This window comes from Gigantopelta aegis, chromosome 4 (assembly GCF_016097555.1).
Source record: "Gigantopelta aegis isolate Gae_Host chromosome 4, Gae_host_genome, whole genome shotgun sequence".
NCBI classification, from domain to species: Eukaryota; Metazoa; Mollusca; class Gastropoda; order Neomphalida; family Peltospiridae; genus Gigantopelta; species Gigantopelta aegis.
In genome coordinates, this window is record NC_054702.1 from 35,793,553 (window position 1) to 35,810,612 (window position 17,060).

The 17,060-nt window shown below is 37.6% G+C and overlaps 2 protein-coding genes across 9 annotated transcripts in view; one reads left to right on the plus strand and one right to left on the minus strand.

The window, feature by feature from the left end:
* Positions 1–14,854, plus strand: part of LOC121370475 (zonadhesin-like) — a 109,901-nt gene extending 95,047 nt beyond the window's left edge. For all 8 annotated transcript variants that reach the window (XM_041495725.1, XM_041495724.1, XM_041495731.1 and 5 more), the window contains 2 exons: positions 492–596; positions 14,144–14,854. In XM_041495725.1, coding sequence (XP_041351659.1) covers positions 492–596; positions 14,144–14,166 — 128 coding nt within the window. In that variant the 3' untranslated portion in view covers positions 14,167–14,854. The remainder of the gene's footprint in view (positions 1–491; positions 597–14,143) is intronic.
* A 488-nt stretch (positions 14,855–15,342) lies between these two features.
* Positions 15,343–17,060, minus strand: part of LOC121370477 (leucine-rich repeat-containing protein 74B-like) — a 71,766-nt gene continuing 70,048 nt past the window's right edge. The window contains exons 11-12 of the mRNA XM_041495733.1: positions 16,454–16,590; positions 15,343–15,620 (exon numbers count right to left, since the gene is read on the minus strand). Coding sequence (XP_041351667.1) covers positions 15,345–15,620; positions 16,454–16,590 — 413 coding nt within the window. The 3' untranslated portion in view covers positions 15,343–15,344. The remainder of the gene's footprint in view (positions 15,621–16,453; positions 16,591–17,060) is intronic.

The following is a 17,060-nucleotide window of genomic DNA, read 5'->3' on the forward strand; positions in this document are numbered from 1 at the left end:
ATCTGCATCTGGATCCCATTTTTGTAGGATTTTTGCCCAAATTAAACGAAAATGCTCAAATCTGGATAATATGGATAATAACATTTAGTTATATTTGCATTACTACCAAACAGCTATATAGGGTTCCAAATGAACACTGTGCACTTTTACATAGGTTACAACCAATATTGTAAGTAGAATGATAGAAATACATGGTGAAAAGCATTTCTAGCCACCTGTTTGACCAAATATATCCATCGCTTTTGTCTTGAATGTAAAGATTTGCTTCAGCACAGGGGGTGGTTCAACCCTGCCTGAACCCCCTCGATCTCATAAAATTGTTAATTGTTTTTACAAAAATAAAATTAAAATTTGTTAATGCAAAAACCATGTATAAAGTAAATTTACACAGATGGATATTTGTATTTAAATAAACAACATGCATGTTTTTAAATAGATAATTTCACCGATAGATGTTTAGTCAAAGTCACAATACATGTTTTGTTTTGCAGACGTTGTATCTGAAAAAAGACCTCCTGCAATGCTGCTACCAGTAGTTTCATCGGATGACGACGATGATGATGATGATGACGATGATGAAATTGAAGATGACGACGGTTTGTATTTGAACACACAAAATTTTTAACAACACAATATTTCTGATTTGATAACATATCAGTGTGAAAATGAAGTCACATGTTTTATTTCATACTTTTGGACCGTCCCAATGTTTACAGTAACAGACATTCTAGCTTTTTTAAAATACATTTTCAGTGTACATGTATCTGCAAGAAATAATTTTTTTGGGGTCTGGCGCTATGGAAGTGAATGCAACCACAGTCAATAGGGGGTATGGGGGGCCTCCCCCAGAAAGAAAATGGGTTAAGTTTAGGGTTAGGGTTAAGAAAATCATACAGTAATGATAAGAGTAATTAATTTTGTCAAAAAGTAAACTTTCTTAATAGTTCTAATTTGTGCAGGTTTAAATTTGTCAAACCAGTCTTAAGAGTGGCAGTCCTCTTGCAGACAGATCAGGAAGATATCTTGTCCTGGTGTGTGGCATTCCATCTCTTGACAAAATCACATGACGGCTGGTGCTTTGTGATTTTGTTTTTATTGTGGCAACAGTTTTGTTGTTCTCATTAACTGCTGGTCATTGCAAGTATCATCATTGATATGCAGTAGGGCCTACTGGAAATATCAGAGGTGGGGGGAGGAAAGAAGCATAAATTTAGTGTAAAACTAATTTTAAAAATGTATTTCAGGCCCATATTTTGCATTACTGTTACCCATTCCCTGAAATTTGAAAATGGACAAAGTTGTAACTGACACAAGTAATGTAGCTGCAGGAGCAAGCGAGTTATAATATGGACATAAGATATTCCAGCTGCCATGTAATTCTATTGCAGTCAATGTTCTGGGTGCCTATCATATGCTTAATTCAAACATTAGGATTAGTTTGAGACTTAGAATAAACAAAACAAAAAAATAAATACATTGTACATATAAATAAATAATAAATGAATTAATTCAATAAAATAATAATAATAATAATATAAAATAAATATTCTGGAGTATATGAAATTCTTAGATAGAACATGTGGTGGAACATATTTCCAGGTTGTCTCAGCATACTGTGATACAAGGTCATAAGTGAGGCTCTCATCAGTAAATAGTTTCCAAGTTATTGTCCCAAGCCTACAGTACTTTAAGAATTTACAAATATACCAACAGAAGTTCACAGTGTGCATTCTCTTCTGGTTTCAGTAGCCTTATTTTAAGTATAAACTGACTTTCTGGTTTCAACAGCCTAATTATTACAAGTATAAACTGACCTTCTGGTTTTAATAGCCTTATTACAAGTATAAACTGACTTTCTGGTTTCAGTAGCCTTATTACAAGTATAAACTGACTTTCTGGTTTCAGTAGCCTTATTACAAGTATAAACTGACCTTCTGGTTTCAGTAGCCTTACTATAAGTATAAACTGACTTTCTGGTTTCAGTAGCCTTATTACAAGTATAAACTGACCTTCTGGTTTTAATAGCCTTACTATAAGTATAAGCTGACTGTCCTTATCTAATGACATAAAACACATACAATTTGTATTGTGTTACCATGATGGTAAAGGCAATACACCACCATTTGTTGTGTCGTTACTTCTTGTAGCAGCCTAATATTGTCCGATGTAGGAAATAGATTCTCATAAAAAAAATACTACAAAATTCTGATATGTTTTTAAAAAATCTTTCTTTGATGATTACACATAGGTTGACCTCTATAGTATTTAAATAACCCATTGGTTTGAAATTACTTGTTACATGTACATGTATATGCAGTACTAACTGAAAAGAACTGTGCAAGTGGTGTATACTGTAGTACCACTTGTATAACAGCAAAACAAGGAGGCAGTGATAGGGCATGAATTTTTTTTGTTGACCTATATGTTGATGTTTTGCATGAACATGTCAGTTGAGAACACTCCCTAAAATTAGCAGTCACATGACCCTCTTGATAGTGTTGTACTTTTCACCGAATATGTTCTGACATAGAAATTCTATAGAACTGCAAAGAATAATTAATGGTGGTGTGTAACCTATTAAAGTCTCACTCAATTAAGTTGTGAGTCTAAAACGTTTTATAAGCATAGGGCCAGCGATAATTACAAAAACTAAATACAATTTATGAACAGCGATATTGAAGTGTATCAGGTTAGCACAATTATAAATTAAATGTCACTGATCCTAATTATTAGAAAATATAAAATATTTTTCACTGTTGCATCTTTTTTTGTGCCATTAAATTACTGTTCTTTTCATCCTAGTATTTGTTGTAGCTCAGATGCATTTTATGTGAAACAGAAAAGGTTTGTACTTTGAACTAAGGTCAGTCACTTTAATACATTGTGATTTGGTTTCAGTTGGTACATTTAGGATCATGTATACATGACACTCGTAGAAATTACATGTGTATTCACACGAGAAGGAAAGTATTCCATCTCCATCTACTTGTTACATAAAGATATGTTTGTCCATTACTTTATGGTATTTGTGCAGTCATTGTTTTGATGTCATGAAAGAATTGCATGAATAATTTTCTCAAAAAATTAAATTGCATTAAACTGTTTGACATTATTCATACCTTAGTATGAATAAAGTAAATATTTTACAACAAAACAAAACACTTTAAAATTAAATATGTTCCCCATTCCCATGATGGTGTGGGTTCCAGTACTGTTATGCAGTATTATTATTTTTGTTGTTGTAAACTTCTACTTATGTTGATATCCAACTGTCCTTTTGTTCTTGAAAGTCAAAATCAGGCTTCGTATGGCCCGGGATTACCATGCATATTCAAAATGCTACTGAAAATAATGTATGGGAAAGTTTAATGGTCAAAAATTGATTTTAGAGAATCTAATAATATCAGGTGCTGTTGTATTTACCGATGTAGCCAGGGGAGGGGTTCATGTATATCATGCCCCCACCCCCCCCCCCCCCCCCCCATCACACATTTTCCCCCACATCACCGTAAGCTTTTATATTTGCCTGTCTCTCCAGAACCCCGTTTTCATATAATTACTCGTGAGAACAGAACAGAACAGAACAGAACTTTATTTCATTCAAAGCCACCATCCGGTGGCATCAGAGGAGTACATTATATACATTATATATACATATACACGCATACGTTAAGTGACAAGTGTTTATAACAAACAAATAAGTAAGATTAAACTATATAAAATGGGTTTTCAGGAGGTAAAGTGGTTATTTATAATATTAATAAGTTCACAAAGCTTTTTAAGGATGCTGACACGTTTACAGTTAAACAGTTTTCTAAATTTAATTACATTTGGTCTAATAACACAGTATGGCTTTAGTAATCTTTTTTGTTCCTTGTTAAATTTATCACAAATAAAAATATAATGAAACTTATGTCTGATATCACCTACATTACATAATGTACATGTTCTATCTTCTTTTGGAACATTGGACCACCTGCCCTTTTCAATTGGTAAGACATGATTAGATATACGAAATCGGAGAAAAGTACTATAATTTTTCCTGTTAAGTATATTAAAGTAACTTTCAAATTCTATTTTCTTTTTAAAAAGCAGGTATGTAGAACATTTCCCTGATTCAGTAATACTGTTGTGCCCGTTCTGAGTATATTGGTCTTCTAGTCGTAGCTTAATGGTTCGTTTTAGACATGGAACAGATATAAAATGCTTGTATGCGTTTAATAGTTGTTGAAGATCTTCAGATTCTGTTGCTAGTACGGCGGTATCATCAGCATACATCATAGTTAGTAAGATAAGACCAAGATCAGAGTATATATCTATGTCATACGCAGTAATTGACACACCTTTACACTTACCTGCTGTCAAAAAGTCCTCCAAGTCATTTAAATATAAAGAAAATAAAAGTGGAGAAAAAATTTCGCCTTTGTCTAACGCCAATATTGCATTGAATTTTTTTCGATAAGAACCATCTTTTTTAACACAGGATTTTATGTTATTATACATATTGTGAATTATTCTAAAACAAGTTTCCATCTATATTATTATTTAACAATGTGGACCACAATCCCACTCTCCAGATTTTGTCGAAAGCTTTTTTTAAGTCATACTTAAAGAGTGATACAAATTTGAGGCCAGTCTTATTCATGCTTTTTTAAAAATATCTTTGGTGAAAATCTTGAACACTTATTATTTTGTCATTATTTTAGATTAAGTGACCAATCAACTCTGTCGAATACTAGTTTTTATCGAGTAAAACTAAGACTTAGTGGCAGTCCTCTTTGTGGCGATATATGAGGGATAAATAATTCAATAAAGGATCTCCTCAATTCAAAAGACGATGCACTGGATAGAGATTCGTGGAATCATTCACTATTTTGCCAAATACCCATTCGACTCTGCATTGTGCGGAGATACAGCACGGTTTTGTCGAATGTCTTTCAGATTCGTGTAGAATTTTAAATTACCCCGTCGATTGGCTTGGTCGTTTCTTGGAATGGGCCTATGGGTCATATAAGGGACCATGGAGCGAACTTTTCTAGATACTATAGGAATGACGTGGATGGTTTGCAGTGGTGATGGAACAAACGTTCAAAGAGATATTGGCTATGTTTTATGTATTTATTATTAAATACTAAATAGATAAATGTATGCGATCCCAGAAGTTTCTGTGATGTGGCAAAATATCTCTTTAATCACATAATTTATATAGACATATGGGACGTATATATGGGCGCCCTGTGCCTGAATGTACAGGCACGGCCGAGCGGGAGGGTGGGGGGGGGGGGGGGTGATTGTGAATCAAAAATATTATTGGTAGTAAACCTTAAGGCAGAGATGAAGTTTACTTGTAGAATGCAGGAAATTGCATTTCAGGACATCTAGTTTTCAAACTTTTACGGTGGACAATACCCCCTCTTCGCCCTCGATCTCAGTGACACCCCCTCACACACACAATGTCTACTTGCATCCAACGTGCCTGATGCAATCAACACATGTGTAACAGCGACACGAAACCGATCACACCATGTACGCAGATTTGAAGGATGGTATTTCATATCCGGAGAGATGTCTGTCGCAGCTTTTGAAACATCGCAGGCACGTGCAATCATCGAAGACGTCGATCCGCCTTGTTCAAATAAAAATAAAGACCTACCCGCTCTAGCGGTCACCTGTATTAAGCAGCCACCTATGTTGGAAGCCGTATTTCTATTCTCCCAAATGAGCTAATATACTAGAAACTGACCTATATTAAGCTGCCACCTGTCTTAATAGACCATGTTTTGATACATCATTCGGCGGCTGCTTAACACAGGTTTGATTGTATTTATAAAGAAGCAAAATATCGATGGATGAGCATTTATTTGTATTATGCATAGATAACGTATTAAAACAGGGATACCAAAGAATTAATTGAATTTCAAAATGGAATGAAAAAAACTGACACTTAAGTAAAAGACTGAAAGAGAGGCGTGTTTTTCAACCAAAAATGGATTCAGTTCATTGGCAACAGGGTGGAGTGTCATGACCGTTGCTAATATGCATAATTTATAAATGTTTAATTTAGCAAATTTTGATTGTAGGATTGAAATATTTTCATTTAATTATATGACCTGAGATTGCATATGAATCACTTTGCTATAAACATATTCCGCTACGGCATTCCATCCTTGAGGAACACCCGCTTGAACCTCGGCCTCTGTCGCATACACGGTATTGGCGTTGACTTCGATCATGTATGGGACGCCATCTGAGCCATATATAAACTCCGGCGCTCCGTTCTCTAAGCCCGTTTTTCTGAAGAGGTCTTCGCATTTGGCAACAAGGTCAGGGTCAAAATCCATAATGAGTGTCAATCTATCTTTGGCTTGATCAGCCGGACAAGAGTTGGTGCTGAATCCATCGCATTTCAGGGTCTTGCTGGTGTATATAAACTTCTGACCCACAAGTTCAACTCTGTAAAGTCCGTCTTCCGCGGGCAGATAACTCTGAATGAGATAGAGTCCCGTGAACGAGTTCAACGGTTCTTCGTTGGATTCGAATTCGGCAACGTTGTGAAAGAGTCTTATGTCTAAACCATAACCCCCTCTGTCGGGTTTTACCACAAACGGGGTGTCCTTTGCCAAAATGCTTTATTATGAGAGAACTGCAAGGCTTGGAAGTGAATATTGTTTTAGGAATGGCTATTCCGCATGCGCGTGCACGAAGGTACTGGTAGGCCTTGCTGTTCTCCAGCTCGATGGAAGGAATCCCGTTAACCACAATCCTTCCGTGCTGCGTCAACCAGTTGATAACCAGTCGAGCTTGGTCAAGCGACTGCGCATGCCCGCGGTGATGAGCCGAGGGGCTACAGCGGTTGTAAAAGACTGTGTTTGTTGGAGGAGTGGAGGTGAGGTCCACGTCAATTTCGTCCGATATCCAACCTTCAAGTATGACGTCATAACTAGAGAATGCTTTCTGCAGCATAGGCCACCATTTTGGGTTGTCGTGAAGAATGACTATCCTTGGTTTATCCGTAGCCATTAGTTGCTGTAAAATAGTAAATAGAAATAAATTGTTGGGGCAACTAAACTGTTGGGCAATGGTTTAAGTTTGAATAACGTTTTTTCTTTGAATAGCAACCCATTGTCTTGTACATGTATATTAGAATAATAAGGAAGGAAGGAAATGTTTTATTTAACGATGCACTCAACACATTTTATTTACGGTTATATGGCGACAGACATATAATTTAGGACCACAGATATTGAGAGAGGAAACCCGCAGTCGCCACTTCATGGGTTGCTCTTTTCGATTAGCAGCAAGGGATCTTTTATATGCACCATCCCACAGGATAGTACATACCACGGCCTTTGTTACACCAGTTGTGGAGCACTGGCCGGAACGAGAAATATCCCAATGGGTCCACCAACGGGGATCGATCCTAGACTGACCGCGCATCAAGCGAACGCTTTACCACTGGGCTACGTCCCGCCCCTAGAATAATAAATGCTATACATACACAGCATAATAGGTATGAGTACGAGTCGGTACCACAAACAAATGGCTGGCAGGTTTACTTATTCGACCAGTAGTCCTCCAGATACCAATTCCGGGCCCGTATGTATCAAAGAACTATCGAGACTGTTCTGAGTTTGTCCTGAGGGTTTTACCATTGTAAGATGTATTTGACTAATGCCCAGCTCAAATTATCAACTGTCACGACGGAGTTTGCCAACTCGACAGTTGCTTTGTGATTTTCTCCACTCAACTTTCGACAGGTGCGCTCAGATTAATAACTAGTCGACTGTAGAAGTCGAGAGATCGATTAGTTGACCAACTCCGTCGTGACAGTTGGTAGTTGGAGGCTAGCATAACAAAGTCTTTTTAATTACTAAAATTACATATTAAAAAAAAACCAATTGTTAATAATATCAGGGTCTGTTTTATCAGTTGGTTTTGGGTTGTCATACTGTTTGTAGTAGCCCAAAGTGGATTTTATCTTCCAATACTTTCGTTCGTACGAAAAAACCAGAAAGAAAGAAATGTTTTATTTAATGACGCACTCGACACATTTTATTTACGGTTATATGGCGTCAGACATATGGTTAAGGACCACACAGATTTTTGAGAGGAAACCCGATGTCGCCACTATATGGGCTACTCTTCCAGTTAGCAGCAAGGGATCTTTTATTTGCGCTTCCCACAGGCAGGATAGCACAAACCATGGCCTTTGTTGAACCAGTTATGGATCACTGGTCGGTGCAAGTGGTTTACACCTACCCATTGAGCCTTGCGGAGCACTCACTCAGGGTTTGGAGTCGGTATCTGGATTAAAAATCCCATGCCTCGACTGGGATCCGATCCCAGTACCTACAAGCCTGTAGACCGATGGTCTACCACGACGCCACCGATGCCGGTCCAGAAAGAAAGACATTAGGAAGCGAAATGAAGTTTGAGCTACTACAAACATTCATAAACGAAATGGATAAAGATGCATTGATATTCTAGTATTTAACAAGAATACGCATTTAATTCGTAGTGTTAGTCATTAAAAAAGTCTGTAGTTGTCGCAAACATCTTACAGAAGCAGCACACACAGGACAGTCCCTTTAAGTAACTAGGGGGTTGGGGTGGGGGTGGTGGCTGGGGGCACAGTATAGTAGGTTATAGCACAGTAATATAGCATCTTCTCTAGCTAAACTAGAACGGTATTTCTAAACCAGAGCATTTGTTTAGAGGTGGGACAACTTTGTCTGCAGTTTCTAGTTGCAACGATACAGACAACATTGACAATAATTATTGTGAAATACAATACCATGACAAGTAGGGTAATAGTTAGGAGTTGTGAAAGTATGGGGTGTGAAGCGTTTTAGTGTACGGTTGTTATGCATTGTACACTACAAGTTGAAGGCATTATGGGGTATACTTTAAAAACAAAATATTACACGCATCTCGTTAAAATGATTGTCTAAATCTCGTAAATACTGTTCAACTTCCCATTTAGTTATAGGTAAATTAAATGTAATGTGCCATACACTGCATGAGCTTACATTATATCAGTTTTGTTAGAAAGTGGAGTGGGATCTGGCTGTCATTAGAGCGATCGCTTGACGAGATTTGGTCATAGGTATAGGTTTGAACCGCCTCAATGAACCCATTCTCTGTTTGGGATTTGTCCCGTTCCAACCAGTGCCCCCACAACTGATATATCAAAGTCCGTGGTAAATTATGTCCAGACTGGGGAAAGTTCTTATAAAAGACCCCTTATTGTTAATGGAAAAATGTAGCGGGTTTCCTCTGAAAACTACGAATCAGAAATTATCAAATATTTGACATGATCCAATAGCCGATGATTAATAAACCAATGTGCTCTAGTGGTATTGTTAAAAAAAAACAAACTTTTAATGTTTGTTTTAAAAATATTAACATTATCGGCGATGGAAAATGATTCGGTCTAGCAGAACCTTTAAAGCATTGTAAAAGTACAGGGAATATGATTGTTTCATACGCGATCTCTAGTACAATTTAGTGTATTTACCTGATTGAGAATCCTACCTTTAGTCCAAGATGTCCTCTGGTGAACCTGTGTTATCACTAAGTGGAAAGTGTGACACGGTTTATTTTACATTCATGAGTAAGCATTCTTGAAAAGCAAATATCGGCGAAGGTACAGATACCGCTGGGTCAAGCTAACGTGAGCCACAGACCAGCGACTGGGTCGCACTCCAAGCGACGTGATCCACGCACAATGCCGATCGGAGTTTGTTGCTATTGTCAAGATGTTGCCTATTAAAAAGGTGTAAATTACATTTGTTCCTAATCCGTATGCATATATAGGTAATGTGTAAGCCGTAGCAATAACTTACTATACAATTAGGTTGAGTGATCCCCCCCCCCCCCACCCTCTCCTTAGCGGACTCGCCGCGGGCCCTCGAAGCTCGCCAACTACCCCCCCCCCCCCCCCCCACACACACACACCGATTTTTCCTAGCGACGGGCTCAGTAACTTGTGTAATAGTATGTAACTATTATGCGTGTATTTAGATATTCAGAGGCGTGTGGAATATCTTGTACGTTACGATACCGTTATGTCTGACAAGTGTGACACCACTAAAAGGAACCTAATTATAATTATCACACATGCCTGTTATACAGTGGAAACTGGCAAAACCGGATCACCACGGTACCTTTGAATATGTCCGGTTTCGATAGGATCCGGTTTTCAGAAGATTAACTTTTGTGAATTTTTTTTAGAAACTCATAACACATTAAAGTTACTTCCCTTCAATTACATTGGAAAGATTCGGAACATTTCAGCCAATTTCGTTTACACCTTGAAAAGCGCCCGATGTATTCCGAGTAATAACTTAAATAGAATTTCCAGTAATAATTTAATATATATCGATCTATCTATAAAAAACACACAAACAACAAACATTTTAATGCAAATTTATTTTTAAAGCACAGATATGCATGATAGCTTCAGTGTCATCGTCAATGTTTAATGACAAACGAGTTTAATGTTTAACAAGATTTAACAAGATTTTTTCCAACCTCATAGTGAAGATCTAAAATGCGATTAAGCTTCTGAGGTGCGATAGAGTCCTTTTGGTTTTATTTATGGTTATGGAATACGTTATATTTGCATTCAAAATAAAGCTTTATGGGGTGGGGGTAAACAAAAAATCTCATTTGAGTTGTGTAATTGTAAGGGCACTTTATAAAATGATGACAAGTAATGCTTTGAACCTATGCAAGCAAATTCGTTTCGGTTGATGGTCCAGTTTACCAGCTGAACTAATAGGAAGTCGCCACTAGCTAGTTCCTGTATGAGCACTATAGAAATGTTGCTACAAATGAATTAATGAACAAATTCAATTCAGTTCAATTCATTGCATATAACCAAACAATCTTTTGTCAGCAAAGAAAGAAAGAAATGTTTTATTTAACGACTCAACACATTTTATTTACGGTTATATGGCGTCAAACATATGGTTAAGGACCACACAGATATTGAGAGAGGAAACCTGCTGTCGCCACTTCATGGGCTACTCTTTTCGATTAGCAGCAAGGGATCGATCCCACACCGACTGCGCATCGAGCGAGCGTCTTACCACTTGGCTACGTCCTGCCCTGCCAGCAAACAAAGACAATAATTATACAACACCCAATAACAAAGACATCGACCATGACAACAGCAGTAAAAATAATGGATGTGCAGGCCAGGTGGAGATTAAGAATTTCAATGTCACTCTTATTGTATGACATAAATATAATAAATATAAATGTATTTGAACGACCCTTAAAAGCCCAATGTCGGGGCGTCCACCTTAGCTCGTACTACATGTACTGTATATGAAATTTTGGGTCATGTGTTAGATATGTCAAGAAGATCACAGGACAGATATGACCTTGAATGTGTTACACTTTTATATTTTCCTATTAAAATGTTTACACGGTAGTTTTGATTTGAACCTATGCAAGGGTCGAGACAAATTGGGCTACTATAAATTTTAGGACAATAACAAGTGGAAACGCCTTGATGTGGACAAACACTGATATTAATTAGTTACTGGACTGACTGAATCTTTTGCACTAAATTATGATATATGTTAATAAAATGCTAGTATATTTCGATTGTGCTGATAAGAACTTAACAAAACTACTCTGTAAACATTAAATATTTTAACAACAACAAAATAATGTAAAAGTATAACACATTCAAGGTCACATCTCTGTACAAGGTAGAATCCAAATGATGTTTGTTCAAGGTCGTGATGGTATATATATATATATATAAACCTGTATATAACGGCCACCCAAGGGGCATGACAGAAGTGGCCGTTATAGACAGGTGGCCCTTATATACAGGTTCAAAATTCGAACCCATATATTAAAACATATCACTGTCGCATTTTAAACTATTCCCACACTAGCTTGTTTATGTCATCATTGCCTGTTGTTTTCTTCTACCTTTTTCTTTCGGCTGAAACATTGTCAAAATCAGCTTTCCTTTTTAAAATAGAATTAATCTGAGAACGTCCTACACCAAAATGATCGGCGATCTTTCGTGCACTTAAATTGCTTTTCTCAGATTTGTTAATAACGTCGATTTTTTGGTGGCATTTTGCATGCAAACGTATTCGTTAATACATTTCGCCAACATTGACATTGACTTGCAGAAGCTGAGAAGATATTTTGTTTAATTGAAGGTTATTACCCATGTGGCATGTTAAACTTATTTGTTTTTTCCTGTCACCGCTAATCCTTCAGTGGAGTATGACCGTTAATTACAGCTGAATAAGATCATGAGTCATTAAATAATCCTAATACGGGACATCTTTAATGACCGCCGCCTTCAGCAGTTCATGTTTATTTACCAATCATGTCTGACTAGAAACAATCAGACACTTAACATAACACCTCATTTGTTTTGTTTCTCGAGACTCAAGGGTGACCATTACATACAGATGACATCATGTACAGCCAATGGGAAGTCGTCTACTGTTCAGTGAGGATGCTGAGAACCAATCGAATTACACCACCAGTAACTGCGTGTCACAGAAGTTATTGAGTGCCCGTTTGTTTTTCAATTACGATCAGAGAATTACAGTGCAACTTTACTTTGACGGAAAATAAACCCAAAGCTACAGACATGACCATATAAACACATTTAATTTATAATTTTTTATTTTGACTTAAGTCACAGCACCAATCACATAGTTTTATGCGGGTTCATGTTATGGTTAATATGGAGATGATATTCATCAATCTCCACTTTCCAATTCTTAACATTTCCATAATGGTGGAGGTGGTGGATGGGACGGCCTAGGGAAATGAATTAAAGATGGGGCAGACCTTCCCGTCTACTCTCCTCCGACATAAATACCAGATTAACCAGACATATTTTATTGTCAATATTCTACTTTTTACGTAATCATTTGTAGAAACCCTTTTTAACCCTTTTATATAAACACTTTTAACTTCCTTGTAAATAAAGTTTATTTAATCATTAATTAGTATTTTTTATCTAATCATTTGTATAAACGTGTTTTTTTTACTAACACTCTCCCCACCCCTCTCGTTGTGAACACAGTTTCTGGCCCTAGTGAGAAATCGTGCTCGCAACGAGCGTGCTTGAACATTAAATTGATATAAGCACGTTAATTCCCGACATCTGACCTGACAGTCGTTTGTGGGCATACATACATACATACATGTCTTTACATAACCAGGGACAAAAAATAAACCAAAAAACGTTTTCACGACGATCATCTTGTGACCGTTATAGTAGGTTCAACCTGTGATTTTGGGTTAAAAATAGTGACCGCTGGCCGTTATGTACAGGTGACCAATATGTACAGGTCAAATAATGAAGGAAATATATTGGGAGGGATTTATAGTGGCCGTTATATGCAGGTGACCGTTATATACAGGTGACCGTTAGACCAGGCTCGACTGTACACCCATGAATAACATTCGGGTGTTTCGTCTGTAGAACAGGGCCCGTTTCACGAAGCGATCTTAGCGCTAAGGTCACCTTCAGTGCATAACCACCTTGTGCTTTAGTTTTAATTTAGTAAACTGGTCTGGCAATGGCTGGCCTCATTTTTGACGGTACAAAAGAGATGAAATCTTCAGTAAAGGATCTCCTCGGGAGTGCCTGTCCTATAGACGTGGCACTATTTTGCCAAATGCCCATTCGACTGCATTGTGCAGAGATAAGGCTCTGACCATGTATTACGTTTTGTCATTTAGATTTATGGCCAGTGTGTGGTGAGTTTGCTGTCATTGTAAGACGTGTTTCTGGTCGTTCTAATGCTTGTAGTATCTCAAACATTATTTTATTTCTTGATATATATTTTTGTATGTATGACATTACTGTGCTACTACAAATTTTAGGACAAACAGAAACGTCTTAGTATAGACAAAAAACCGGTATTAAATGTATTTAATATGTAATTTTAGTCGCCCAATGGCGGCAAACTCGGAAATCTCTTCAACATTGTCAACAGAAATTATGAAGTTCAGAATTATGCTACAATATATTACTGGTCTGTCTGTCTAACTCCGATACACAGGTCTTTAGCGGGGACTCTACACTTCTCTTCTTTGACGTCTTTCTCGTCTTTCCAACCCTCTTCTTCTTCTTCTTCTTTTTCAGACCTACTTGATGAAGAGGAGTAGACATTGAAATCTCAGCTCCTTTATCTTTATGTGACAGAGGTTTTAGGAACTTTGACTCTGACAAACATGAATGACTAGAGCGAGCCGCGATCATGTCCGGAGTCACACGAACCATTGAAAGTGACAGAGATGACACCTCTCTGCCCAATGCTGGACTCGGGGCAGCTTCTGCTGGACTAGCGAAGAGATTACACCGCGACGTGCCGACATTTTCATTCAATCCGGAGTCCAAGATTTGTTTGTGATATTCTCGAAGCTTTCTCTTCTGGGCCTCTTCGCGATAGTGCCGGGCTCGGTTTCTCAGAATCTGTTCCGTCACAGTCTGCACAAGCATCCTGAATCGAATACAAACAGTTTATGAATCTGTAGCTAACTGTACATATTTATATATTATTATTTGTACCAAGTTCATTGTCAAATGATGTGTGATGTGTGCGTATATAATTATATCGACATGACAGGCAGGAGGGGAAGAAAAACTAAGAAAATTTAAGGAAGTTTATTTTTATTTTTATGACTAGTTTGTTTAGATATAGTGTATACGTATATATGTCCTGTATTTGTCATTGTAAATATTCATGTAAATTGTATACACATCGATGAAAAATCAAGAATAATTGTCAATGTAAATATTCACGTAAATTATATACACATGGATGAACAATCAAGAATAAATATTATATTTATATTTTACAAGTTAATAAATATATTTATATACTTAACCATGATGATGATGATGATGATGAATTAATTATGGGTATTCATGCTGAAATTATTGATGCTGCTGCTGTCGGTGGTGATATGGTTATCAGTAGGAAAGAAAACAAATGCTGTGTGGTATAGAGTCACACATTAATCGAATGAATGAAGGAAGGAAGGAAATGGTTTATTTAACGACGCACTCAACACATTTTATTTTCGGTTATATGGCGTCTGACATATAATTAAGGACCACACAAATACTAAGGGAGGTAACCCGCTGTCACCACTTCATGGGATACTCTTTTTGATTAGCAGTAAGGGATCTTTTATATGCACCATCCCATATACAGGATAGCACATACAACGGCCTTTGATGTACCAGTCATGTTGCACTGGCTGGAGCGAGAAATAGCCCAGTGGGCCCATTGACGAGGATCGATCTCAAACCGACCGCACATCAAGCGAGCACTTTACCACTAGGCTACATCTCGCCCCCTCGAATGAATGATTCTTCTTTTGTATATTTCAAATGAGTGAAAGTAAAACCATTGTATGAAAACAAAAACAGTGGAATTTGAAATCTCAGGAAGGAAGTTGACGAGGTTAACAGTTGTTTTGGTTAATAAATTAATGATCACGATGATGGGCACTAACTTGTAGTCAACTGAACCCGTTTTGGATTGTCTCCCCTTATCAGCTACAGCATTTGCCAGTATTCGCATTTCAGATTTATGCAATGGAACATCAGCTTTCTGAAACATGAAAGGAAAGAAATGACACCTAAGCGCATACTAATTTATGGATATTTGTTGTGAATTCGACACTTAGTTTGAAGAGTAAGAAAAGAAATCCGCTGCTCTAATATGGTGAACCCTACTAAAAACGAGCAAGGGAGCTCTTGTATACACCTTAACAGTACAGCACATGTCACGACCTACCACGAATATGAAAATAAATTATTGTGACGGGGAGTGGGGGAATCAAACGTATTCAACGAGGGCAATCAATTAAAAATAATGTTCAAAAATACATGCAACATTGGGTGTGTATGCCAATATAGTTGTTATCGATTACTGCGTCAGTCATAATTGAGCACGTAGAAATGTTCTTTGCCTAGTAGTAAATAAGATGCCTTCTGGTTGGAACCCAAAACACTGCTACCAAACACATCACCCCTCGCCGGCTCCAGACGACCACTCCACCAAAACGCGATGCACATCGACAGTGCTCCCCCAAACGAACGAATGCATCAAATAAGCATGGCCGACACCCTCCCAGGACCGGCCTGACATCTACGAAACTGAGAGGATAAATACTATACTTGGATAACATGCACGCACGCTAACGGACATACTCAGACAAGACAAGAGACTGAAAGAAACCGAGAGAACGGAGCGAGGAGAGTGAAAGCGATTATCACCCCCAAAACAGTAAATTTGTCCTCGGACTGCAAACCCTGTACTTTTTCTTCCCATTCGGAATCGACAGCCTTGATTAGTTTTGAGTTTTAACTACACTAGCTCAGTTCATAACATCCTAACGATTTGAAGACGTGAATAGTGAAACGTTATGACATGGAACTTACAACCAAACGGGCGACAAATTCGTCTTGGGAGATCACCAAACTGGTCGTCTTGTCGAAGTTTTTCAGCATCTCCAGAGGTCTGGTGAGCGTGGCTTTTATATACTCCATCACAACCTCCATGTGATCTTTCTTCCTTTCTGAAATAGAATAGGCCTATGCACAAACGTAGATTTTTTTAGAGGTGGTTAATGCATGGGGTATTGTATATAGCATGTATATACTTGCACACGCAAGCACCTTACATAGAGAGCCGGGATCTGTGTGGAAGTGTCAATGCTCCATCACATTTTTCACAATATATATATTTTTAATGAGACTCGCATAACATTACCAATTCAAATATTAACGGGGAATTCCACCCTCACTCCATCTGTCATTTCCAATAACTTTAAGACTCATTTCCAGTACACCCAACTATTGTAATATGCAGGATTTCCAGTGATGTTTGAGGTCGTGCTGAGAATGGACATACTTAAAACGTCGGTGGATAGACACAGTTTCATTTAGTTTCCTCCCTGTCTTCCTACACCAAACCATAAACGAACAATGTCGCTATCTCCCAGGTGTGATGGTTACTAGTACTACCCCAGTTAGTATAGATATTTGT